The following is a 25,479-nucleotide window of genomic DNA, read 5'->3' as shown; positions in this document are numbered from 1 at the left end:
TACTGCACTTTTTCCCCCATAGCCCTTCCAAATATTTGTTTTCATTTACCTTATTTGGTTTTGATAAGTACTATTACCCTCTCTGAAAGCATATGTTGAATCATAATGTTCAGCTGAAAACATTTTTCACCTCACTTCTGAAATTGTGATTACAGCAGTATTGAGTGTCCCAGCACTGTGACAATAAACGCTTCAGATGCATTTTAAGACCCTTTGCTTTATGATAGAGTCCATTCAGACTCGTGTCTATTCTACCAACCAATAACACGACTGATCTACCTCAGATACACTTGCCTGAACAAACCTAATCCCTTGATTCAAATAACATCTAAGAAAAATATCGATCTGTCTTGTCGGCATGATCAAACTGGGCCGAAGGGCCTGTTCATGGTGTATAGCCAAACCTATGACTCTATAACAGGTGACACTTCAAAATACAGGAGTGTATTCTCTTTTCAGTTCCAACAGGAAAAATTAGGGTAAAACAAGCATAAAGTTCTGTGTACCTCTTTGATCTGGCGTGCTGTGTCCGCAGTCAGCTTAGCAGCTTCCACTTGTTGAACCATCATTCTATTGGTAGACTCTTGCAGCATCTCTTGGCGTGTCTGTGCAAACTGCAGCAAGCTCTCTGCATGTGCCTGGGCATACAATAAACAAAATAAAATAATTCACATCCACATGTCACCATCTCTCCAGTAATAGGCAATTGATATCCTGGGTGGTGTTGCAGAAAACAGATGCAATAAATCTTGGCATTTTAAAACATATTGTGAATTGACTTCAAATCCAATACATTTTGCTCTGACCATGCTTTGATCAAGCACCATAACTATTGACCACAATCAGTCTGACGGATCCTGACCTAAAACGTCACCTACCCATATTCTCCAGAGGCTGCTTGACCCTCTGAGTTACTTCAGGACTTTGACGTTTTTGATAAACCAGCAATTCCTTATTTCTCGAACAATCATTTTACAATCAAAATGCAAACACAGTCTTTATTCATCTAATGTACGCATATTCACAACAACCTAACATTATGATTTTAGAGATCACGAGTTTAAACATCATTATAGACATAATCATAAAATTAGAGCCAGGCCATTTGAAAATTCTAGGTAGAGCCTGGATCAATGGAAGAGTTGGCCATCTACTGTGGAAAGAATGGGAAAATGTAGCTCCCAGCAATAAGCAGCAGTGCACTTTTGCTGCTGCAAAAACAGTTTATTCAGTTTGACAACTTTTAATACAGAGGCACAGAAATTTTGAACACCTTTCACGATGGATGTGGATATATATAGGAGCTGGATTTTAGACATTCATAAACATTCAAATTATGACAGTGCAGTTCTGAATTATTTAAATTTCTAGATAGATGCAAAATGCTCATGTACCTGTGCTGTTTTCTGTCTGGTCTCCTCTAGTTGTTTCTGACTTGCCACCGTTTCCTGTTCAGTCTTTAGCTTCAGCAGGGCGAAGTCATGCTCATGCCTCTGTTGCTGAGCCTGAACACGAGAAGACAATTAACCAACACCAGGTCTCGTCACATTGTGCCAATGAGGCCTTTTTCCAAAGATTTTATAATTTGCATTTAAATCTCAATCTATTTTTTTTTTTTTAATTAATTCATATTGACTGAATTCTTGGAAAGACTGCAGTTTTGTTTAATCTTGGGGAAATTAAAGTTCCCAATCATTCAAGTTTGAATGGGTTTTAAGATCATAACTTTTTTCCTGGTATAGCAAAAAATGAATGCAAGAAGCATTTAAGTTATGAATATTTTTTTTCTGACTTAGCTCAAGAACTTGCAGAGAATCTTGCCTGATGAGAGCATTAAAATAATTATTGAGTTGAGAAAGTTTACAGGCATTGCCATTTAAAATATTTTGGAATATCATCTATATAGAAATAGAAGGCACCATTACCTTCAGGATCTGAGCCAGAGACACACTCTCCTGTTGAGCGAGTGCAATTCCCCGGATCTTCTCCACCTCCGTGAGCTGACGGACAGAGTCCTCTATTGCATCCAAATAAGCAAGTTCTGCACTCATGCGATGATGGAGAGCTAATGGGGAACTGAACATGGGGGCTGCAAAAACAAAGAACAAACAATGAGAATTCAGAATTTGTCAAATACATGGAAGAATGCTGGCTTCATAAACATTGTTAACCTATGCTAAATGAGGAATCATTATGGAAACTGGTTATAAACCGACAACAAAATGGATGAGATACAACAAAATCTAAATAAAACCTGCAAGCATGTGTTGCACCCAAACAAAACCGAAGGTTGAAATTTAAATGCACCACTACCTCCATCATGAAATTAATTAACAGTTAAGGCTTTCATGTGGCTGATTATTCATAACATATTATCTACACATGACACAAACTATGCTTCACATTATCAAAGTGACCCTGTAGCTCAAGAACTGCCCCCTCATTAAAGTGCACATGTCCACTCTCAATTCACATAACTCTACTTTGGTTTCTCACAGGTTAATAACATCTCTAATTTAAAGAATACACAAGACAAACAATGTGAAGGAAAAATCAGGGAAGGAAAGCAGTCATTTCTAAAGTAAAGTCAGAATAAACTCTTTACATGTCATGGATCAGCCCATGGAATTGCCATCACCTTTCTTCCACTGGTGTAGCTGGAAAATAGGACACTAATGCAGTAAAAGCTCACGAAAGTTCTTATCACACCAACCTGCAGTTGAGGATGAGACTGGTCTGACTCCAGCCATATTGTTGTCAGCAAAGTGCGTCCTGTAGGAAGATGAAGGTGCGTAGTCTGCAGTGACAATTTGTTTTGTCCCATCTCCTGCTGCAGTCGTTGTGTCATTCGGCAAAGGCTTCTGGGATACAGTACTGGTGGCAGATCGTAAGGACGAGGAACTTGCAGCTTTCTTGGGCTTCAAGGTCTCTACCTGGACACTGCAAAGCACAGTTTTTGCAAATTACTTATTCCGACATAAGCACTAGCAACGAGGTGCAATGTGAACCAATTATAGTTGCATATTTCATGCCGTCACATAGTTACGTTGAAGCTCTGCTTTTAAATAGTACTTATTTGGAAGTCAGAGGAATAAATGAACATGCTTCAATCAATCAGTGACTTCTCGACTCCTACTAAAAGTAAACACTGCAAAACTGTACGTTACTTTCACATAAATGGTACCCATCATTGCCCATATACCATGACTTTCAGGACTGAGAGCCTACCAAAGAGTTGGCAGATAGATGACTGACTCTCATGGAACCACTGCTTCAAATATGACACTTGGACTGTAGGATGGAGGCCGACCATTGTAGCATAATGAATTCTGAAGTGTATAGACACATCCTATCTGCTCAAATTCAAACAAATGCCTCGCAACTCATTGGCCAGTGGTTTATTCTACAGCAAGACAATGATCCCAACTTACTACTGAAACAATAAAGGACTTTATCAAAGCTAAAAAATGGTCGATTCTTGAGTGGCCAAGCCAATCACCTGATCTGAACCCAATTGAGCATGCCTTTTATATGCTGAAAAGAAAACTGAAGGGTACTAGCCCCCCAAACAAGCATAAGTTAAAGCTGGCTGCAATACAGGCCTAGCAGAGCATCACCAGAGATGACACCCAGCAACTGGTGATGTCCATGAATCACAGACTTCAAGCAGTCATTGCATGCAAAGGATATGCAATAAAATACTAAACATGACTACTTTCATTTACATTACATTGCTGTGTCCCAAACATTATGGTGCCCTGAAATTAGGGGACTATGTATAAACACTGCCGTATTTTCTACATGGTGAAACCAAAATGTATAAAAAAGCCTTTATTAAAATCTGACAATGTGCACTTTAACCACGTGTGATGATTTTTTATTACAAATCTCAAATTGTGGAGTACAGAGGGAAATAAATAAATTATGGGTCTTGGTCCCAAACATTATGGAGGGCACTGTAGATGAGAGATCAAAGGACAAAAGACAAAAGCAGAATAGACGAGTAATTTTTCAGTTTGGCAAATTGTAATTAATGAAGTACAAAGTATTCAATACTGGACCCTCAATTATTCACAATGTATATTATGTATTTGTAGTGATGTGGACGGATCTTGATTTACTTATTCACAAGAAGCAGAAAGTAAATATGCTGGTAGTGAAAGCAGTTAAGAAGCTAAGTGGGGTGTTGGGACTTTAATTTCAAGCTGAATTGGAGGATAAAAGTTGCTATGTTTTGCGTGGTGCCTTGATGGGACTGCATTTGGAATATCACACACATTTTCTGCCCCTGCTTAAAAGCAGAATATACCTGTTTTGGAGTAAGTACCTGTTTCGACGAATGTAATCGACCTGGCGTGCACAATCAAATAAGATCAAATAGACCTAGTTGTCAGACAACTTTAGGCTGTGCACGCCATATGCAAGAAGAAGAAGAAGAAGATCTGATGCTCTTTTGTCTCCTCCACCTGTGGTCTCTGTCAGTGCTTCCATTTATCTGTCAATCATCCCTCCTCACTTGTATCCACCCATCACACACCAGGCTTTGCCCCGCTCACTGCTAAGGAAAGGTTGTTGCTCCTAGGTGAATATCTTTGCTGAAAAATCTGGTATAATAATTTAAGGTGAGGACAGGATGTTGCTTAATATCGGCCCACCAACATCCTCAATGCAGACTGATACAAAAGCCACGAAGTATGTAAAGTAATAAACATGCTTGAAGAAACATCTCATCCACATTAGAAGACTGCAAGATCTGTTTCTATTCTGGAAAAACACTACAGTAGAATAAGAGAATATTGCATTGTCATGGCGCTGTCATACAGATGAGATACAAGACATTTTTTATTTTAAATGAGGGATTTGCCTGTTGACTTGGTGAATACCTTGCCCTCAAACCAAAATGATCGGCAGCGATTATCTGGCATCATTACATTGCTATCTGTGAAACCAAGTTATGCACAACTTGGGTGAGCAACTTGCAACAAATAAGCCGTCTAACCACGCTTATTTCAATGACAGGAGACAGAAAGTGATCTTTTTGTATCTGCGAGAGAATAGCAAGTCAGTTAGTCACCACATTTGCTTCTATACACTAAGCTACATTCATTCATACAGCCACCCATTATTCACACCCATCCAACTTAAATACTCCACTCCATAAACAGCATGTTACTGCACTCAGCCAATCTCTAAAATTGAGTTGTCCACACCTGACAGGAGATACAATGGGAGTTTCTTCTGTTGTGTCATTCAAGTCTTTCACTTGCTCAGGATCACTGACAACACTTTGCCCGAGGCCCAGTATCCTTCCTTCAGTAGAGACTTGATCTGAAATACTTGCAGATGCCCATGTGGTGTTATCCACAGGAGAATGTGGCACACTTCCAGCAACATCTGTACCTGCCAAAATTAAAGGTTAAAGACTATTAGCAGTATGATAATGACCATCTTCCCAATCGTCTCAACCCAATGAAAATTAACTAATATGTGCAGCATTCATACAAGTCTCTCCTTCCTGATTGCAAAGTTCTTCACCCAGGAAGGGGAGTGAGAATGAGAGGTGATAAGAGTTTAAAAAATCAATTTCATTTACCATCTATTTTCATTTTCTTTCTTGAAGAACTGGATGATCGGGAGGAGGGTGTGGAACGGTACACTGGAGATCGAGGGGACACCTCCTCAGGCCGTCTAACTTGAGATCTCTTGCTGGGAAGCTCCTCACAGACACTGGAAGGACTGCTGGCACAACTGCCAAAGAATCCCAAAGCACAAAGATCAATTATTAAGGGCTTTATTTTCAAACAGAATGTTAACTGATATCTTAGTCTTTCCTGCAAAATATATGGCTGGAACTGAAGTATCTCCAGCAAAAGGTTCTGAACGTTACAGGTACACACATGCCCATTCAGTGTCAAAGCAACAATGCTTTAAAACATGTCTGAGGATACACTGCAAGTTTGGATAGAGGGAGGGCTAAGGACTAAGTAGAATTAAAAAAGATTGAGAACATTAAGCTTCAGGTGCTATAGTACTGGCAGTCATTGGGTGATGTTGGCATGTCCGCAGATAGAATTCCAGACTTTTCCAGAATAATTGGACTTTAAATTAACATTCAGAAAACCACAGAATCAAGTGGAACAGCAGGTATAGATCCTGCCCCATACCAATTTAAACGGAATGTAAAAATGAGGAAATATACTAATTACTGGTTGTATGGAATCTCATTAGCTTCCAGATGGATGGTCAAGATAAAACTTCCCCATTCATCTCAAGTTGGTCTTGTACTATTTTCACATTACCACAAGTGGATCAAACATATCTGAAAGTAGCTCATGATGGAATCATAGAACTAGAAAGTTTGGCGATCATTCAATTCCAAAATATTTCATTTACTTTCAGCAAGTAATGGGACAGGGAAAATAGAGTGCTATAGGCATGCTAACCTCTTTGCAAGATTGCCAAGTCAGCAAGATTTTTAAAATAATGTACATGAGCACAATGGAGCTCTGCACAGCAAAACAGTGACAGGCTGGTGCCAGACTTCCTCCATTTAAAATGTCTCACCAGGGCCCTAAAATAAATAGGAAGGAGCTATTTTGCTTAAAATGATTAAAAAACACAGGAGGCAAAGAATTTGTAAGGAAATTCAAGGGAAGATGAGGAAAGAAAATACACCTGAAGCATGACAGGGGCCTGGAATTTACTGCCTGAAAGAGGACAGAGACAAAAATACTCATTATGTTTAAAAAGTACCTCAATGTATATTTCAAATGTTGTGACCTGCAGAGTTATGGTAAAAAAGTGAAATAAAGCAAGGGGGCTCTTCATCTATCCAGCAGACACAATACCTGAACTGCCTTCTATAATTCTAATGCTTCACATCTACGATTTGAAAACCCTATTGTAAGGATGCAGTAATTTATTTCTGCCATTAGAGAACACTGCTGAGGTATGTGATATAGCAATTGATTCCATGGGACGCATGGCCCCAAATATGGCGCTGGTATAAATAGAACACGGTCTTGTGAATGCATGAAAAGGTTTCTCGATATCAATTAGTCAAACTCAAAGGATTTTTATTACATCCAGCAACTAACCCAACAATAAAAATTACTTGCACTAGACAGGACACCACAGTTCCAATATTCTTGTATTACATAACTTTATAGATCAACAAGCTTGTAGCACATTTAGGCCAATTAGATTGCAACATAGGCAATGGATATTTGAACACATTTACAGATGGGTAGTTGTGATGGGATGATTTTCTGACGGGAGGCCCATGAACAGTGATGTGTGGTAGGGGTTGTTGCTGGGTCAACTGTTGTATTATCTATGTTAACAATTTGGGGTGACAATGTAGTTGATATTATTAGTAAATATGATGATGACACCAAAATTGGTGATATAGTGGAGGAGGAAGGATATGAAGTTTACAACATGATTTAGGTCAGTTGGGACGGTGGGCCAAGGAATGGGGCAATTGGAATGTAACTGATAAATATGAGGTGTTGCACTTTGGTATGTTCAACCCAGTCAGGACACAGTAAATGGTAGAGTTCTGGAAAGTGCTGCAGAACAGCTGTGGGAGTACAGATGCATGGTTTCCTGAAACTGACAAGTCAAGTGGACATGGTGATGAAGGCAGTATTTGACACACTGGCCTTCATTGGGGATGGTTTTGAGTACAAATTCTTGGACATCATGATGCAGCTGTATAAGTCATTGGTGAGACCACACTTGGCGTACTGTGTGCAGTTCTGGCAACCCAGCTATTTAGTTTAGTTTATGGTCATGTGTACCACGGTTCAGTGAAAAGCTTTTGTGGCATGCTAACCAGTCAGCGGAAATACACAATTACAATCTAGATACATGATTACGGCCAGAGATGTCGTTAAGATTCACCAGGATGTAACCTGCATTTGCAGTTTAAGATATAGGGAGAAGCCGAATAAAGACTGTGGGAATAAAACAATTAAGCGCTACCAGCTCATCTGACTAACAGTGGAAAGGCATTAGAAGAGAATTACATGTTCCTGGGCAAATGCTGTGGAAAAGACAAGAATGACAATGTGTAAACAGTTATCTTGCAATGCAACAGTGGTTATACATTAAAAGTAACTTAAGGCTCTAAAGCCTATTGAGACATTAAGGTCATGAAATAAAGAAGGGCCATCTTGACACTGCATAGTCCAGGAATTACTGCAAGAGTTCCACTCCTTTGTCACTCTCATGGGAGAGCAACAACAAAGCTGCATTTAAAAGATCTGTTGCAGGATCTGTCACAAATGTCGGCACCAGCACAGCTAGACGAGCTGTTTACTATCTGATTTTCCATCTGACCATGAAAAATAAGGTAAATTTATTGGAGACATATTTAAATCTTGAAGACTTTAAATGGAATGAACAGGATAGAATTGCTTCTATTGCCAGGAGAGTTTGTAAGTGAAAGATAACTGGTGAACAAACCAGAAACTTGTTTTCAAGCCTCTAATGTTGCAGTTCAATATTTTAAAGGATTTCATCTAATGTTAAATTGTTTTGTCATAAAAATGAAATATCCTCCTATAATTTGTTTTTGATGCAGTAAAGCACTTTGTTTTGGTCTGAAGAGTGGTGCCCACTTGCACAAAGCCATGTTTACTTACCTTTGGTATGAAGGTAACCTCCTGCTTACACCTGTGCTGCTTTGAGAGGAAAGGAAATCATCTTCATATACATCAACTTCTTCAGGTCTCGTTGCAGATACCAGAGGTTGCAGTGTTGGGGAACCTTTATCGGACTGTTCCTCTAAACCTCCTGTTCACAAAACATACATGATCATAAAGTTAAGATGTGGCAACTTTCAACAGGCTCTTTGATGAAAATCTCATTGCAAACACCCTTCACTCATCTATTTTCCATCAATGTGGCAAGATAGTAGCAGTCAAGCTAACAGTTATTAGAGTCCCAGAACATGCTACCATTCATCCACTCCACCATGTCATATTAGCAACACCAACCCATAAGAACCTAGGCCTCTATTCTCTTCCAATGTAGAAGAATGTGGGCCAGTCCCATCGCACACCAAACCTTAGATCTAAAGCTGCTCTGACAACTGCCTGCTCAACAACTCCTGGGCGTCTCAACCCCAAATCCACATCAACATCCAGCAACCTACACCACTATTGTGCAAGTATCTTTCCTGGTTTTCAATCCCAAGGAGTTCTGTCAGAAAATATCACTCAAGAAGTGGTTGTAATAATCTTATTTTGTTGTGACGCCCTTCACGGTCTGCTAATATATCTCTAAATTCATGCATGAGATCAATGTATACTTGGACTAAGAGAATACACACATTGCAAAAAAGGGCGAGTCAAGAGGAAGAAAACAGACTGGACAGTGGGAAAAGCGTGGATAGTATGCATTAATTTCCAGCTAAGTCATAAACATGCAGCCTAATGCTCATGCCCATGTTTGGTCCTTACCTCTCCCACAGAACTGGTAGGTCTTTGTAAAGATGTTAATCACACTGTGAGGGCTTCCCTTGGCTAGCTCTTCCCAGGGAGCTTTGCTCTTGTGTCCTTCCAATTGCAATTGAAGTGGCTGGTACCTCTCTGCTTCTTTCTGGAACTCTGCAACAGGCTGGGAAGGATTTGACACTTCTGCACAAAAATCCTTGTTTTTTAACCTTTGTGTTAATTTAGTTGGGTCTCTGGAACTTGGCTGACAATCCTCTTCTGAGAGACTTCCTTCACTCAGTAATGGCCCTTCACTGATTGAGCCCCCGCTGGAATTGGGGGAATCAAACTGTTTCCTATCCTGACCGAGTTTTTGTAGGTTTTGCTCCAGTGCCTCAAGTGACCTCTTGTATGCATTTTCCCAGCTGACCTCATGGCACTTTTCAGGCCTCTTCGCTGAAATGTTGTCACTCTGTGGCACCTCACTAAGCTTTTTGCACTCATACAAATTGCCAGCCCCTGGCAGTTGATCTACAAAGGCAGTGTGGCCCATGTTGGGTCCTTGAATTCTCCAAATTCTGGATGAGGCATCGTCACCACCACCATCACGAACAGGTGGGCTGGCAAGCTTCGACCAGTGCCTGTCATCCCAAGTGGTCTGCAGGACATCGTGTTCAGAGTCCTGCATTATGCCATAGTTGATGCCAGCACCTGCCAGCTTTTTCGCTTCATTTTCGATCCTGTTGGACAGGGAGGCTGCTGTTGCTTTGAGCGCTTCAATGCGGTCAATTTTGCTTTTGTATGGTACTGCAGCCTTTGGCCCAGCTGCTGTGTGATCATATGATGGGAAACCAGAGTGTGAGCACAGGAGAGAAGGTGCCTGTCCTTTTGGTGCAGCATCCTTCTTCTTTGCTATTGTTTCATAATCACTGGAAAACATACTTCGGGGTTCCAGGTTTAGCAGGTGGGAGAAGAGATTGCCCTCAGTGGAAGGATGAGCAGCATAGGCTGTTGAATTGACCTGTTGGGAGGGTATCCAGGTAAGCTCCAAATGTTCACGCCTGGAAAAGAAATTAAGCGAAAGTAAGGTTTTAATAGCTCACAATGGTAGAATTGCATCCAAATAGAACATTACCAGTTCCAGCTGCTCGACGTCGACAGGACCACAAAATCTAGTTGGAGACTTCAATGAAGTACTAAGTGTGCTGAAAAGTTAAGGGTCTAGTCCTTTTGATATTCTTTCAGATTAACATTAAAGATATAATAACAACACTTGAAAAACTATCTAAAGTTCTCTCAAAGATCCAATCAATATTTAATGGCACAATATCATTTGAAAAAGGCAACACTCTTACTATAACACATATGGATATCCTGGATGTCTGCCCATTTTCAGTCACATTTCCGATGTGAGCATAATGGATGCACAATAAGTGTAGTTTAAGATCTCCAGTCCAATTCCAAGGGATGAAACAGCATTCAAATTGTAGATAAATTCAGCTTACTAAAGAAACATCTTCATCATCTCTTAACTGTTCCATTTAAAAATGTTACTTAGTTACAATTTTATGCTTTGAGAGCAAGTAAACTACAAATCCATATTAAAAACATTTATTATATTTATTATTGGATTTGGTCTTATCATTGGCTTCATGAAGTTTCTCCTTGATTAGTATAGTAAACATTCAATCACTTGCTGGTGATGAAAATTGCTGCTCCAAGAAACAAACTTACTTAAATATTCCAATTTCATCCCTCCAATCCATGGAGATTTCCCTTCACTATATATATATAACTGTTAGTGGGGTTCAAAATCAGAGAGACAATCTGCATAAATCATCTGCAAGGCCATAAGTGGCTTCATAGTGACAATTGGCCAATCAATACTCTCATCTGCACTGATGTTCTTTGTTAATTTATTATTCGTACTCTTCATACAGCACAGCGTGATGCTTGTATCTTCTCACTTGAAAGTCTACAGCCTTCAAAGTTGTCATCATTCAGTCACTGAACATGATGTACTCACAAGTCATTCCAATTTTCCTGCGACACTTGCCCCCTAATGATAATTTGCTTCTTGAATATGTCAATTCCAAAAGTTGTTCTTCTAACTACATGTCACAAGAACAATCAACTGAAGGGAAGGCATGGATCACCTTGGAGTTTAGAAGAATGAGGGATGATCTTACTGAAACACAAAAGATCCTAAGGGACCACAACAGGGCAGATGTCAAAACATTTTCACTAGTGGGAGAATCTCAAACAATGGGCCAAAGTTTCGGTCCACGGAGCTCCGGGCATACTGTTAACTGATAACGGCAGTCAATTTTCCAGCCAACACTTCAAGGAATTTGCTGCACGCTGGAATTTTTGCCACATTACCAGCAGCCCTGAATATCCACAGTCCAATGGACTAGCTGAGCGGGCTGTCAAGAGTGCCAAACAGCTCATGGAATGTTCGTACAGAGCTAATTCCGACGTATTCCTGGATCTACTCAACCTACGTAACATCTCCCGTAACCCCATTTTGGGTTCACCTGCTCAACGTTTATTGTCGAGGCAGACCCGAGCCACGGTGCCTGTGGCGAATCAGGCATTGACCCCACAGGTGGTTCCACCATCGGAAGTCCAGTCCAGGTTACAACAAAAGCGAGACATTAAAAAACAATGGTGTGACAAGACAAGTAGGCCACTGCCACCATTAACCAAGGGGCAGGTGGTTCGTTTGCAGACTGACAAAGGCCATGACCGTATTGGTGTAATATCAGGAACTGCTTCTGAGCCATGCTCATATCTGGTCAGTGCTGATGGCTGTACCTACAGGCGTAACAGACAAAATATCCTGCCTGTGAACGATCCAGTTCCACCTCCATATTACCCAGACCGCACAAGTGTACTTCCATCCGTGTCCAGCGCCCACACTAGCACAACAACCCACTTCTGCAACGCTGCTTTGCCAGTAACAACGCCCACTTCGCCTGCACCACAGTCTCCCTTTTCATCACCGGGAATGCTGGTTCAGTCTCCCACACCTCTTAAGCCACCCGCTCAGTCCCCAGTGGGGAAAAGCGAAGATGGTCTTTATCGCACACGTGCTGGTCGTGTTTGCAAGCCGGTCGTGAAGTACCCAGGCTATGTTTGACTTTCCTCCAGTTTATTATCAATTACAATGCATGCCTTAATTAGTCAATGGTTTTGTACTGAAGTTTAATTCTTTAAGAGGGAGGATATAGATCAGTGTCACTCATGTTGCGAGGCATACTTTGTAGCTATACCCACTAGTTTAACAGAAAGCTTCCCTGCCTTGCTCTCTCACTTTTAGAGTAATGTGCTAATATGAAGTTACCTATGCTGTTACGTTAATAAAGTCTTTGAATCTTAATCACGGTGTAAGACTTTGGTTATTCCAACAGCAGAAGCTCAACAGTAACTCATTGGAAGTTTTTAAAATCATAAATAAATAGATTTCTCAAAGATTGGAGGATTGAGGGTTATGGGATCTGGCATGGAGAAGTTAGATCAGTTACACTCATATCGATTGGCTGGGTAACTGTCATGGGCTAGAGGGCCATCCTTGTATTGAGTGGCGACTTAAAAGCCAGCATTTGCGCTTTCATTTTTTCTACTATAATGAAGAGATCATCAGCAGATCAAGTTTTTCAGCTGTTAATAAAAATCTCATACTGCAAGTACTTGCAAACTAAAATAAATACTGAAAATGCTTGAAATAGACAGGCCAGGCAGCCTCTGAGGCACCCTTACATCATGGGTGGGTTTCCAATAGTTTTTGCATTATTTCAAACTTTTCAGCTAAATTCAGCTTCAGATGTGTAACTGTATTCAATGATTCTGCAAGTGATAACAATTTTGAAGACTGTAGCCTTCTAATTAAGAAGATACAAGCAGCATGCTGTGGTGCAAAAAGAGTATGAGTAATGAATTAACAAAGAACCCAAGTGAAGATGAGAGTATTGAATGGACAAATTGTCACTTTATTGGCCCTAGTTTACATCAATGGTAACTAATTAATTCTTAAGGAGTTAAAAATGTTTAAAAATGTAGAATGAAGACATTTTATTTCTCTCAGCTCTCACTTCTGTGATGGGAATCTAGCAGCTAGTTATCCAGGGTAAACACAGGCCGGCTATTTTTATTAGAAGCAAACATATTATGGTAAAGTATAGTTACATATTATAGTAAAAAAAACTTTTCATATACATCACTCATACATTATTAAAATTTTCAATTGTCGATTAATTCTGCTTCTAGTGGGTTTTTTTATATAGATAGAAAGAGAAAGAATTATAAATATCAAAAAAGAGAAAAGGTGGAATGAATTACTTATAATACGTAATTGGAGATAAATTCGTAGATTATAAAGTATAACTTTTCATCTAATCCCGAGTTCAAGCTTCAGTTGGGTTTTCGCGCCAGGCCAATCTATCCCTTCAAACAGCTAATTATTTTTTTTGTTTTGATTTCACAGGCAAACTGATGCACAAGGCTAAACAGCAGTGTTATTTAACAGAACTGATCTATAGATACAAATAGACACAATTTATCAAGGATACCCATTCATTTGTCATACCAATTGATTTTGAAATGAATAGAGTGTCTGTTTTAAAAAAACACAGCCCGCCACATCGCCACACGTTGCTCAGTGCACAATGCCAAAATTCATTAGCACCAGCAAAACTTTCCTGGAAACTCACTAAAGAAATGGTATGTGGTTTGCAGAAATTAACAGATACTCTTTGTGAGCATGTTTTACCATATACTTGCATAGAACTCCCCAACACAATGTTTTAGATGGTGAGTGAACTGCTGTCCAACAATAAGAATTTAAAAAAACTTGCATTTAATTCAGTCGAATATATTTACGCACTTCATACAGGGCACCATAATGTTTGGGACACAGCAGTGTCATGTGATTGAAAGTAGTCATGTTTATTATTTTTTTGCATATCCTTTGCATGCAACGACTGCTTGAAGTCTGCGATTCATGGGCATCACCAGTTGCTGGGTGTCTTCTCTGATGATGCTCTGTATTGCAGCCATCTTTAGCTTATGCTTGTTTTGGGGGCTAGTCCCCTTCAGTTTTCTCTTCAGCATATAAAAGGCACACTCAATTGGGTTCAGATCGGGTGATTGACTGGGCCACTCAAGAAATTACAATTTTTTAGCTTTGAAAAACTCCTTTTGCAGTCTGTTTGGGAACATTGTCTTGCTGTAGAATGAACCGCCGGCCTAAGAGTTTCGAGGCATTTGTTTGAACTTGAGCATATAGGATGTGCCTACACACTTCAGAATTCATTATATTACCACCATCAGCAGTTGTATCATCAATGAAGATCAGTGAGCCAATGGTTTGCATCTTGCAGTGTAGCCTCTGTATTTCTGTTCATGAAGTCTTCTGCAGACAGTGGTCATTGATAATTCCACATCTGACTCCTGAAGAGTGTTTCTGATCTGTCAGACAGGTGTTTGGGGATTTTACTTTATTATAGAGAGAATTATTCTGTCATCAGCTGCGGAGGTCTTCCTTGGCCTGCCACTCCCTTTGCAATTAGTAAGCTCAATGATGTTCCAAACAGTTGATTTTGGTAAGCCTAAGATTTGGCTGATGTCTCTAACAGTTTTATTCTTGTTTCTCAGTCTCATAATGGCTGCTTTGACTTTCATTGACACAACTTTGGTCCTCATGTTGATAAATAGTATTAAAGGTTTCCAAAGGTGATGGAAAGAATGGAGGAAAGACTAGGTACTGAGAGTTTGCTTATACCTACATTAAGGAGGCAATTAAACACATGTGTCCCAAACATTATGGTGCCCTGAAATGGGGGGAACTATGTATAAACACTGGGTGAAAAAAGTTTTTCCTCATCTCAGTCTTAAATGGCCTACCCTATTCTTAAACTGTGACCACTGGTTCTGGACTCCCCCAACATCAGGAACTTTTTTCCTGCATTTAGCCTGTACAATCCTTTAAGAATTTTATATGCTTCTATATAAGATCCCCTCTCATCCTAAATTCCAGTGAATACAAGCACAGTCGACCCATTCTTTCATCATATGTCAGTCCCGCCATCCCGGAAATTAACCTGGTGAACCTACACTGCACTCCCTCAATAGCAGTAATGTCCTTCCTCAAATTAAGAGGCCAAAATTACACACAATACTCCAGGTGTGGTCTCACCAGAGCCCGTTAAAACCGCAGTAGGACCTCCTTGCTCCTAAACTTAAATCCTCTCGCAATGAAGGCCAACATAATATGTAAGAAGGAACTGCAGATGTTGGTTTAAACCAAACAAAAAGCTGGAGTAACTTAGCAGGACAGGCAGCTCTGGTGAAAAGGAATGGGTAACGTTTCAGGTCGAGACCCTTCTTCAGACTGGTTAGGGACAAGGAAAACGAGAGATATATACGGTGATGTGTTGAGATAAAAAGCAATGAATCAAAGATATGCAAAAAAGTAACGATGATAAAGGAAACATGCCATTATTAGCAGTTTGTAGGGTGAAAACAAGAACTTGATAGGGGGAGGGATAGAGAGAGAGGGAATGTCAGGGCTATCTGACAAACCATCCAATTTCCCTCTACTAACACTAGCAGAGCTGGTCCTCACCCTCAACAACCTCTCCTTTCACTCCTCCCACTTCCTCCAAGTCCAAGGCATAGCTATGGGCACCAGCATGGGCCCCCAGCTATGCCTGGCTCTCTGTCGTGTACGTTGAACAATCCCTGCTCCAGGCGTACATTGGCCCTATCCCCGAACTCTATCTCCGTTACATTGATGTGTGCATCGGTGTTACCTCCTACGCCCATGCTGAACTCATGGACTTCATCAAGTTCACCACCAATTTTCAACCTGCACTCAGATTTACTTGGACCATCTCCGACACCTCCCTCCCCTTTCTTGATCTCACAGTCTCCATCACAGGAAATGGACTAATGACTGACGTCTATTACAAACCGCCTAACTCCCACAACTATCTAGACTACACTTTTTCCCACCTTGCTTCCTGCAAAGACTGTATTCCCTACTTCCAATTCCTCCATCTATGCCATATCTGTGCCCAAGATGTGGTGTTCCATACTAGGACACCCGAGATATCCTCATTCTTTAGGGAACGGGATTCCCCTCTCCCATCATAGATGAGACACTCACTCATGTCTCCTCGGTAACCCGCAGCACTGCCTTTGCTCCCCCTCTCCCTAGACGCAACAGAGGCAGAGCCCCCCCCTCGTCCTTACCTTCCACCCCATCAGCCGTCGCATACAACCCATAATCCTCCGAAATTTCCGCCACCTCCAACGGGATCCCACATTCTCCCATTTTAACCCTTTCTGCCTTCTGCTGAGACTGTTCCTTCAGCAACTCCTTGGTTAGCATCCCTTCCCACCCAAACCACCCCCTCCCCAGGTACTTTTCCCTGCAACCACAGAAGATGCAACACCTGTTTCTCTACCTCCTCCCTCAACTGTCCAGGGACCCTGACAGTCCTTTCAAGTTAGGCAGAGGTTCACTTGAACCTCCTCCAACCTCATCTACTGTAGCCATTGTTCAAGATGTAGACTCTTATACATCGGCGAGACCAAACAAAGACTGGGCAATCATTTTGTGGAACCCATTCATTCATCCCACCTGACCTACCTGATCTCGCGGTTGCTGGACACTTTAATTCTCCTTCCCATTCCTACAAAAACCTTTCTGTCCTGGGTCTCCTCCCTTGTCAGAGTGAGACTAAACATAAATTGGAGGAAGAGCATCACATATTTCGCTTGGGCAGCCTGCAGCCCAGTGGTATGAATATTGATTTCTCTCACTTCAGGTAGCCCCAGCATTCCCTCTCTCTCTCTCTCTATCCCTCCCTCATCCAAGTCACATTAGCTTCTCATTTTCACGCTACAAAGAGCTAACAATGGCCTGTTTCCTTTATCATCATTACTTTTTTGCATATCTTTCATTCATTGTTCTTTATCTCTCCACATCACTGTCTATATCTCTCGTTTCACTTATCCCAAACCAGTCTGAAGAAGGGTCTAGACCCGAAACGTCACCCATTCCTTCTCTCTGGAGATGGTGCCTGTCCTGCTGAGTTACTCTAACTTTTAGTGCCTACCATTCAGATAATAATCTGCCTTCCTGTTCTTGCCACCAAAGTGGATAACCTCACATTTATCCACATTATACTGAATTTGTCATGCATCTGCCCACTCACCCAACCTATCCAAGTCACCCTGCAGCCTCATAGCATCCTCCTCGCATCTCACACTGCCACCCAGCTTTGTGTCATCCGCAAACTTTGAAATATCACATTTAATTCCCTTGTCTAAATCGTTTATATTGTAAATAATTGGGGTCCCAGTACCGAGTCATGCGGCATCCCACTAGTCACTGCCTGCCATTCTGAAAAGGATCCATTAATTCCTACTCTTTGCTTCCTGTCTGCCAACCAGTTCTCTATCTATCAATACCCTACACCCAATACCATATGCTATAATTTTGCACACTAATCTCTTGTGTAGGACCTTGTCAAAGGCTTATTGAAAGTCCAGATGCACCACATCTACTGGCTCTCCCTTATCCATTTTACTTGTTACATCCTCAAAAAAATTCCAGAAGATTAGTCAATCATGATTTCCCCTTCATAAATCCATGCTGACTTTGACCGACCCTGTCACTGCTTTCCAAATGCGCTGCTATAACATATTTAATAATCGACTCAAGCATCTTCCCCACTCCGATGTAAGGCTAACTGGTCTATAATTCCCCATTTTCTCTCTCCCTCCTTTCTTAAAAAGTAAAGTTACATTGGCTACCCTCGTCTTGGAGGCATCTTAGAAGGAAGAGGCACAAGCTTACATAAACTTCAATACTTTGCTATCCAGGCAGCAGGACGACATGACAAAGGACACCATACCTGACCTCATTTAATAAGCAGATGGCCGAGACCAAGTAGCAAAAATTCATTCAGTGAACTCAAGTCATTATGTTTGTGACAGAGAACAGGCATGAAGATAAGTTGGAAAAAGGTCTCTGTTTTCCTTCGACAACGTTTGGATTAACATGGCTGGAAAATTAAAGACGTAATAAATACTTGATAAACGAAGGAACAATAAGGGCGATGTGTGACTATTCCATGAATGTTATGTACAAGAGAATTTATAGTTTATATTAATTTGAGCAGCATTGGTTGAAATATGCAAAATGAAATGTGCAAAATGCATCTTACCGGCCTGGAGCCTGCCGAGACTCAGAAAGAGACATGTCACTACTCGAAGAGGCACTGAGGGGACGATCCTGTCCTTTATTCTCTTTGTCAGATTCTCCTGAAGGCTGATAGATGGTCTTTGGCTGAAAAAAGTGAGCAAAAATATTATAAAGATCTAATAGTATTAAAACCAAAGGCAATCTTTTGCTAGCATACCATTCATGACAAACAAAACTTTGTACTCAAGTTGTTTGGCCATTTATAACCAGATTGTCCTCATCAAAAGAGCTTTATGAAAGATGTCTGGTTGATTTGCTAAAATTGAGAGCACCTATTCAGCTAGCTCTTGCACCATCTTTTCAGATCCCCTTACCACCTTAAATTAAAATAGTCCAGTGCCCCAACCTTAATTCTCAATCCTAGTTTCATTGTACCTTTAAATTTGGTGCAACACCAATTTACTAGTAATGACAGCCCACCCAGGCCAAGCTAACATAAAATGTTTCCTCTTCGCCAAAAAGTCTTTGAAGGCAAGTTATCGCCTAAATTTATTTCTTCTGTAATTTCACATATGAAACTCTCCAATAAAGGTTCTGAGTTACCAAAGCACCAAAGTGGCTGTAATCAAAATTATCATAAACAAACCTGGCAATAGTTGGCTAACATGTTAACTTGAAAACATGTTCAAAGCTTTAATTATGAGCCATATGCTATTAAGAGATAACTGATAATTGTTTGCACTTTGATATATCTGCATCTAAACAGGAATTCCCTCTACCCTGTCCTCTAAAATTCTTCTGAAAATTAAGCATATTTTAATATAGTTAAGCCCTCGCAATAACGGATTTCTACATGTGTAGGAAGGAACTGCAGATGCTGATTCAACCAAAGATAGACACAAAAAGCTGGAGTAACTCAGCGGGACAGGCGGCATCTCTGGAGAGAAGGAATGGGTGATGTTTCGAGGGTCGAGACCCTTCTTCAGACTGGTTAGGGATAAGGCAATGACTAGTGGGGTGCCGCAAGGCTCGGTGCTGGGACCCCAGTCATTTACAATACATATTAACGATTTGGACAAGGGAATTAAATGTGGCATCTCCAAGTTTGCGGATGGCGATGAGGATGCTATGAGGCTACAGAGTGACTTGGATAGGTTGGGTGAATGGGCAGATGCATGACAAATGCAGTATAATGTGAGGTTATCCACTTTGGTGGCAAGAACAGGAAGGCAGATTATTATCTGAATGGTAGGCACAAAAAGCTGGCATAACTCAACAGGACAGGCAGTATCTCTGGAGAGAAGGAATGTGTGACTTTTGGGGTTGAGACCCTTCTTCACACAGGATAGGGATTAGGGAAACGAGAGATATAGAAGGTGATGGGGAGAAAAAAAAAGATAGGGAGAGCCGACATTCCCTCTCTCTATCCCTCCCCAACCCAAGTCACACTAACTTCTCGTTTTCACCCACAAACACCTAATAATGGCCTGCTTCCTTTATCATTGTTACTTTTATTCATTGTTCTTTATCTCTCCACATCATTGTCTATATCTCAGGTTCACAAAAATGCTGGAGAAACTCAGCGGGTGCAGCAGCACCTATGGAGCGAAGGAAATAGGCAACGTTTCGGGCCGAAACCCTTCTTCTATATCTCTCGTTTCCCTTCTCTTCCCTTCTTTATCTCTCCACATCTCGTCTATATCTCTCGTTTCGTCTGAAGAAGGGTCTCGACTCCTTCTCTCCAGAGATGCTGCCTGTCCCGTTGAGTTACTCCAGTTTTTGTGTCTATCTACGGATTTCTACTTAACGGATTATGGTTATAGCGGACTGAGGCTCCCATTGCACCACATACCCACTTCCGCCAGTCACCCAATGAGCTTGTGCCACACAACGTATTTCAGGTTATGGGAGTAAAGTGTGCAAGTAGCAAAGCGGTGGCTCAAGTACCGGGCCTGTCCCTGGCTTACTGCGTGTGGGAACGGGCGCTCAGTGGCTGCCCGGGCCTGTGAATTCCTCCTTGTTTATTGTGACACACATGAAATTAATAAACCAATAACTCAGGTCTTCCCCCATAGTCAATTACCTCTTCTATTCTTCGTTATAAGCTAAATTGAGGAAATCTTTTAATTACAATACAAAATGGCACATTTATTTTAAAGGGTTACCTGTTTCTCCTCTGGTACTGATTGGTTGGGAGGTGGCTCATTAAATTTAGCTAGCTCAGTTACACATTTTGTAAATGTCTCCTGTAAATATTTTTGGCATACGGGTTCCGGCCTGGACTTTGAAAAAGCTTCTTTTTGTTTCCTATAGAGCTCTTGCAGTCGTTTGTTCTTTTGTTCCATTGCTTCCTTCTGAGCTTTCTTCTCTTCCGTCTGCCTCTTTTTCCTTTCTGTTTGTTGCCTGGCAATAAATTGCCTTACCTCCTCTGCATCATAATGTCTCAATCGCTTCAGCTGCATTTCAGTGCTCAGGCTAGACTTCTCTTGCTTTCGCTTAGTTGGACTCACACTTCTGGAGAAAGCACGGCCTTCTGTAGTCCGTTTGCCACTTTCTAAATCTGCTGAATCTTTCCGAGCTTCCTCAAGCTGAAGGTCATCAAGTAACTCTCTAACTTCAGCCGGCAGCACATGTGTATTCAGCACTTCAAGCTTGTCTTGGCCTTCTTCCTTTCTCCATTCATCCCCCAAAGGCTGCTTGGCTGAGCGGGATTCACAACTGGCTGGCCTCGATTTTCTGGAAGCTTCGAGCCCATGCTCAGGGTCCACTCTCGCAGCATTTACTGTATAGGGCACGAAAACAAGAACAACTTATCTTCAAGCAAAATGAGAAGATTGCTAACTTTAGGAATGGAAGACAGAGGTTTACAAAACATGTAATTCAACTCCAAAATTATGTTTACAAGTTACAAAATTCCGTCTGGCAATATGGTATCAAACTGCTGGAACAGGAAAAAAAAGTTTCTAACATGGGATTCAATTACTGCGTTTCACATACAAATCACTGGTGCACAAAATATGTCACTATACTAATACTATATTTCGTTGTCTCTGTACTGTACACTGACAATGACAATTAATTGAATCATTTATTCATCATTTCATACTACATGGCAGGTTTCCTTAATCCAAATTGGTTATATTACGATTGATGAAGGGCCTGTCCCACTTACTTAATTTTTTCATCAACTTGCCAGCACCCCATAGTCGTAACAGGTTGCCGAAAATTTTCAACGTTGAAAATCCAGCGGCAACCAGAAAAAGGTACCACTCTTTGGGCAACTACTCACGACCATACAGGCGTCACCCCACTACGTCCACAATTCGCTGCAATTTCTTGCTGCCTAGGATGGAGCTGTTCCAAAACCATGCTGTGATGTATCACGATAAAATGCTTTCTACGGAGCATCTGTAGTAGTTAGTGAGAGTTGTTGGGGACCTACTGAACTTCCTAACCCTTCTAACGAAGAGACGTTCGTGTGCTTTCTTGGCCGTTGCTTTAATATGGCTGGTCCAGGACAAGTTACTGATGATGTTTGTTTATTTGTTGTTTGTTATGTTAATTTGTCATGTTTGTTGCTCAAGTACAACTTCACACCATTCAATGCATTTGAAAGGCAAGACTTGAAATTAGGATGCAGGCATTGACATACCAGTGACCTGGGTGTTCTGCACCAGGAGGAAAGCACAGCCCATAAGACAGGGTCATCTGATTTGGTGAGATACTGGGGATCTTGACAGCAGGCGAGACAGGTAATAGAACCATGACCCTCTGCTTTTGTAATTGTCCAATGGATTAGATTCCCTCAGTTTATTTGAGTAAGCTCTGACACCATGACGTAGGAAAGGAAAAACAAGGGAAAGAGCAATAATGTTCTATTGTTGCAACATAACAGCTTACTTTTATCTGTCCCTTTCCTAGCACAATATTCCCAACAGCCTTTTTCTTCTTCCCCTCCTCTTCTTCCTCAACCCTCCCAAATACTCCTTGTCCCTTCCTCCCTTTCCAGGGGCTCTTACAGCCTAGCAGTGTCCTAGGCATTAAGAAGTTAATATCATTATCAATAGCTACATTCCATGGACAGCAGTAAATCGGGGAAGTCGGCCTGGATGGAAATGAGGGGCAAGAAAACGTCAGACAAGTTTTTTCAAGTTCGCAATAACAGAAACTCAGTAATGTTTTCAATAATTGTAAGATGCTCGTCCAGATAGATTGAAATAACAGCAAATTAATCCAGAAACTGAAATAATAGCAAAGTAATCCATAAACAGGGAACCCTCTGGATTCTTTCCCCTGCACAGGAGACCCGACCTTTTCTTTGTCGGGTCTCCGTTGTCGTTGGGGCTGCTGCGTGGAACGGCCTCCTGCAGGAACGACCTGGGGCTCCAGTCGCGGAGCTGCGGACGACTCACCTTCGCGGAGCTGGCTGAGTCCGGAGCAGGTGGAGCTGTGGTGGAGCGCTGCTGTGGCCCGACCCCCGGAGATTCGGAGGCTCCTACCGCAGGTCTGTGGACAGGGATACCGGGAGCCCGCGGGTCCCTGGTTGGAGACCGCATTTCGGGGCTTCCGCAACGGCGACTTCTCCCGCCCGAGTTGCGGGGTTGAGGATTGCCTGGAGCGGGGCCTTACATCCCTGCCCCGCGTGGCTTGGAATTGCCGCGGGACTTTGTGAGCGCCCGCCGGGGCTCCAACACCAAGAGCCCGCCGGGGCTCCAACACCAAGACCCGGTGCTTGGCCTTGCATCACCCGGCGTGGCTTTGATGGCTGCGGGACATTTTACATCGCCCGCTGGGGGCTGTCTTTGACTCTGACATGGGGGGGGGGAGAGGGGAGTGCAGGGGAGAGATATGTTTTTTTTTTGCCTTCCTTCACAGCGAGGAGAAGATGCGCTGTGAGGGATGTTTGTGTGGATTGTGTTGTGTCTTGGGTCTTTTTCATTTTGTGTGTACGACTGCAGAAACGACATTTCGTTTGGACCTCAACGGGGTCCAAACGACAAATAAATTGTATTGTATTGTATTGTAATAGATAATAAATTGTATTGTATACTCACTAGGTGTGGCATTCCTATCTCTCCTGACTTTCGAATCAGTGTCCACCTTATTTTCATTTAATGTCTTTGGTGCAGGTCCCAGAACCATTTTTACTAGTTTCTGGCCTTCACGCCATGAAGCTGTGCTGATAACATGTGCACCTGAAATTTAAAAAAAAAAAACAGCATTTTGACATTTATCACATTTAGTACAGTCTACACAACTCATCAAAGAACATCCTTGTGGATGAAAGCAAAATAGTAAAATGCCACTCCGTAAAATATAACAGTAAACAAGGTGATCTCCTCGGAATAGATTTAACCTAAAGCTAACAACATTTTCATCATATCCAAACATCTGTTAAGAGGTTGATTTTGGGTAGCTAAGGACATCATTCAGTAAAAGGGAAATTAATGCTCCTGTTTTTAAAGCAATCTACTGACTCTCCAGGTTCTGCACTCACTTAAGCCCAATTTTCTCAGCAATTTCTCACTCTATATAATATTAATTGCATCTTTAATCTCCAATTCATATTGCTATCCAACATCAGTTCACTGACTCCAAAATTATCCAATGTGAGTTCTACCAGGACCAGTCAGACTTCGGACAATCGTGAAGTGATGCATTTTTGGAGGTCAAATGCACATATATAGTAAATGGCAGGACTTTTTTAAAGCAATAATAGAGGGACATTTTGGTGCAAGTCCACAGCTCCATAAAAGCGACAACACAAATGAGTAGGCACACAGCATGCCTGTCTTCACTGAGGATAAAAGTGAGAAACTATATTGCAGATAAATAAAATACTTTGGTTAAACCACATTTGGAGCATTATGTGCAGTTCTGGTCATCACCATATATAAATGATGTGGTGGCTTTGTAGAGGATGCAAAAGGCATTTACCAGGATGTTGACTGGATTGGAGTGAAATAGCTATAGGGAGAGTTTGGGCAAACTAGAATTGTTTTCTCTGGAATGCCAAAAAGATGAGGTATAAAACTTATGAGGGGCATAGATAGGTTGTATAATAAGTCTATTTCCCCCCAGGGTGGAAATATCAAATACTAGGGGACACAGATTTAAAGTGAGAGAGAAAATGTGATGCATGAGGGAAGTGTTTTGTTTATTGTGGTAGAGGCCTGGAACGTGCTGCCTAGGGATGTAGTGGAATATGATAGCTTCAGCTAAGCATATAGGCATTCAGTTAAGCACATGAACAGGCAGGGAATAGAGGGATATGGATCATGTACTGGCAGAAGGGATCAGTCAGAATTGCAACATGGTTGATGCAGACATGATGAACCAAAGGTCAAGATTTTTTCTAAATTTTATTACAGCTTGGCCCAAATGGACCAAGGAGCTGAAATATTGAGATAAATTATAATATTAAATGCTACCATTAAGTCAATTGCAGCCAGAGTGTGACAAGAGGTGTCCTAACAAAATTGAAGGCAATGGGTATCAAAGAGAAATACTTTAATGATTGGAGCAATACAAAGCAAGATGGTTGTCGTGACTGCATACTCGTCAAAGTATCAAGCCTTGCTGAATTGGAAAAATATTGTTGCTCCTTCAGTTTCGATGGATTTAAAATCCTGCAACTCCTTGTCTGTGACTGCCGCTATAGTATAAATCCAGATTAATTAGAGATGTTTCAAGAGGTTTGCCACCCGAGGAATAAATGGTGATGTTGACATTAATACCCACATCCCACAAGTGCATAAAAGTAAGTGAATTCAGACACTCTTGCTGGAACATCCAATTCCTGTAAATGAATTGCTTGAAAAAATA

At 41.3% G+C, this 25,479-nt stretch overlaps 1 protein-coding gene across 1 annotated transcript in view; it reads right to left on the bottom strand.

The window, feature by feature from the left end:
- The window catches only part of LOC129701069 (centrosome-associated protein 350-like), a 112,172-nt gene that overhangs the window by 55,697 nt on the left and 30,996 nt on the right, over positions 1 to 25,479 (bottom strand). The window contains 11 exon segments of the mRNA XM_055642022.1: positions 507 to 638; positions 1,395 to 1,505; positions 1,926 to 2,089; positions 2,714 to 2,940; positions 5,211 to 5,400; positions 5,594 to 5,748; positions 8,649 to 8,799; positions 9,468 to 10,501; positions 18,677 to 18,798; positions 20,820 to 21,436; positions 23,709 to 23,849. Of these exon segments, the coding sequence (XP_055497997.1) occupies positions 507 to 638; positions 1,395 to 1,505; positions 1,926 to 2,089; positions 2,714 to 2,940; positions 5,211 to 5,400; positions 5,594 to 5,748; positions 8,649 to 8,799; positions 9,468 to 10,501; positions 18,677 to 18,798; positions 20,820 to 21,436; positions 23,709 to 23,849 (3,044 nt within the window).

The sequence above is a fragment of the Leucoraja erinacea genome, chromosome 10 (assembly GCF_028641065.1).
Source record: "Leucoraja erinacea ecotype New England chromosome 10, Leri_hhj_1, whole genome shotgun sequence".
NCBI classification, from domain to species: Eukaryota; Metazoa; Chordata; class Chondrichthyes; order Rajiformes; family Rajidae; genus Leucoraja; species Leucoraja erinaceus.
The sequence above is the reverse complement of the archived record's forward strand: the minus strand, read 5'-3'. Positions and strand labels throughout refer to the sequence as shown.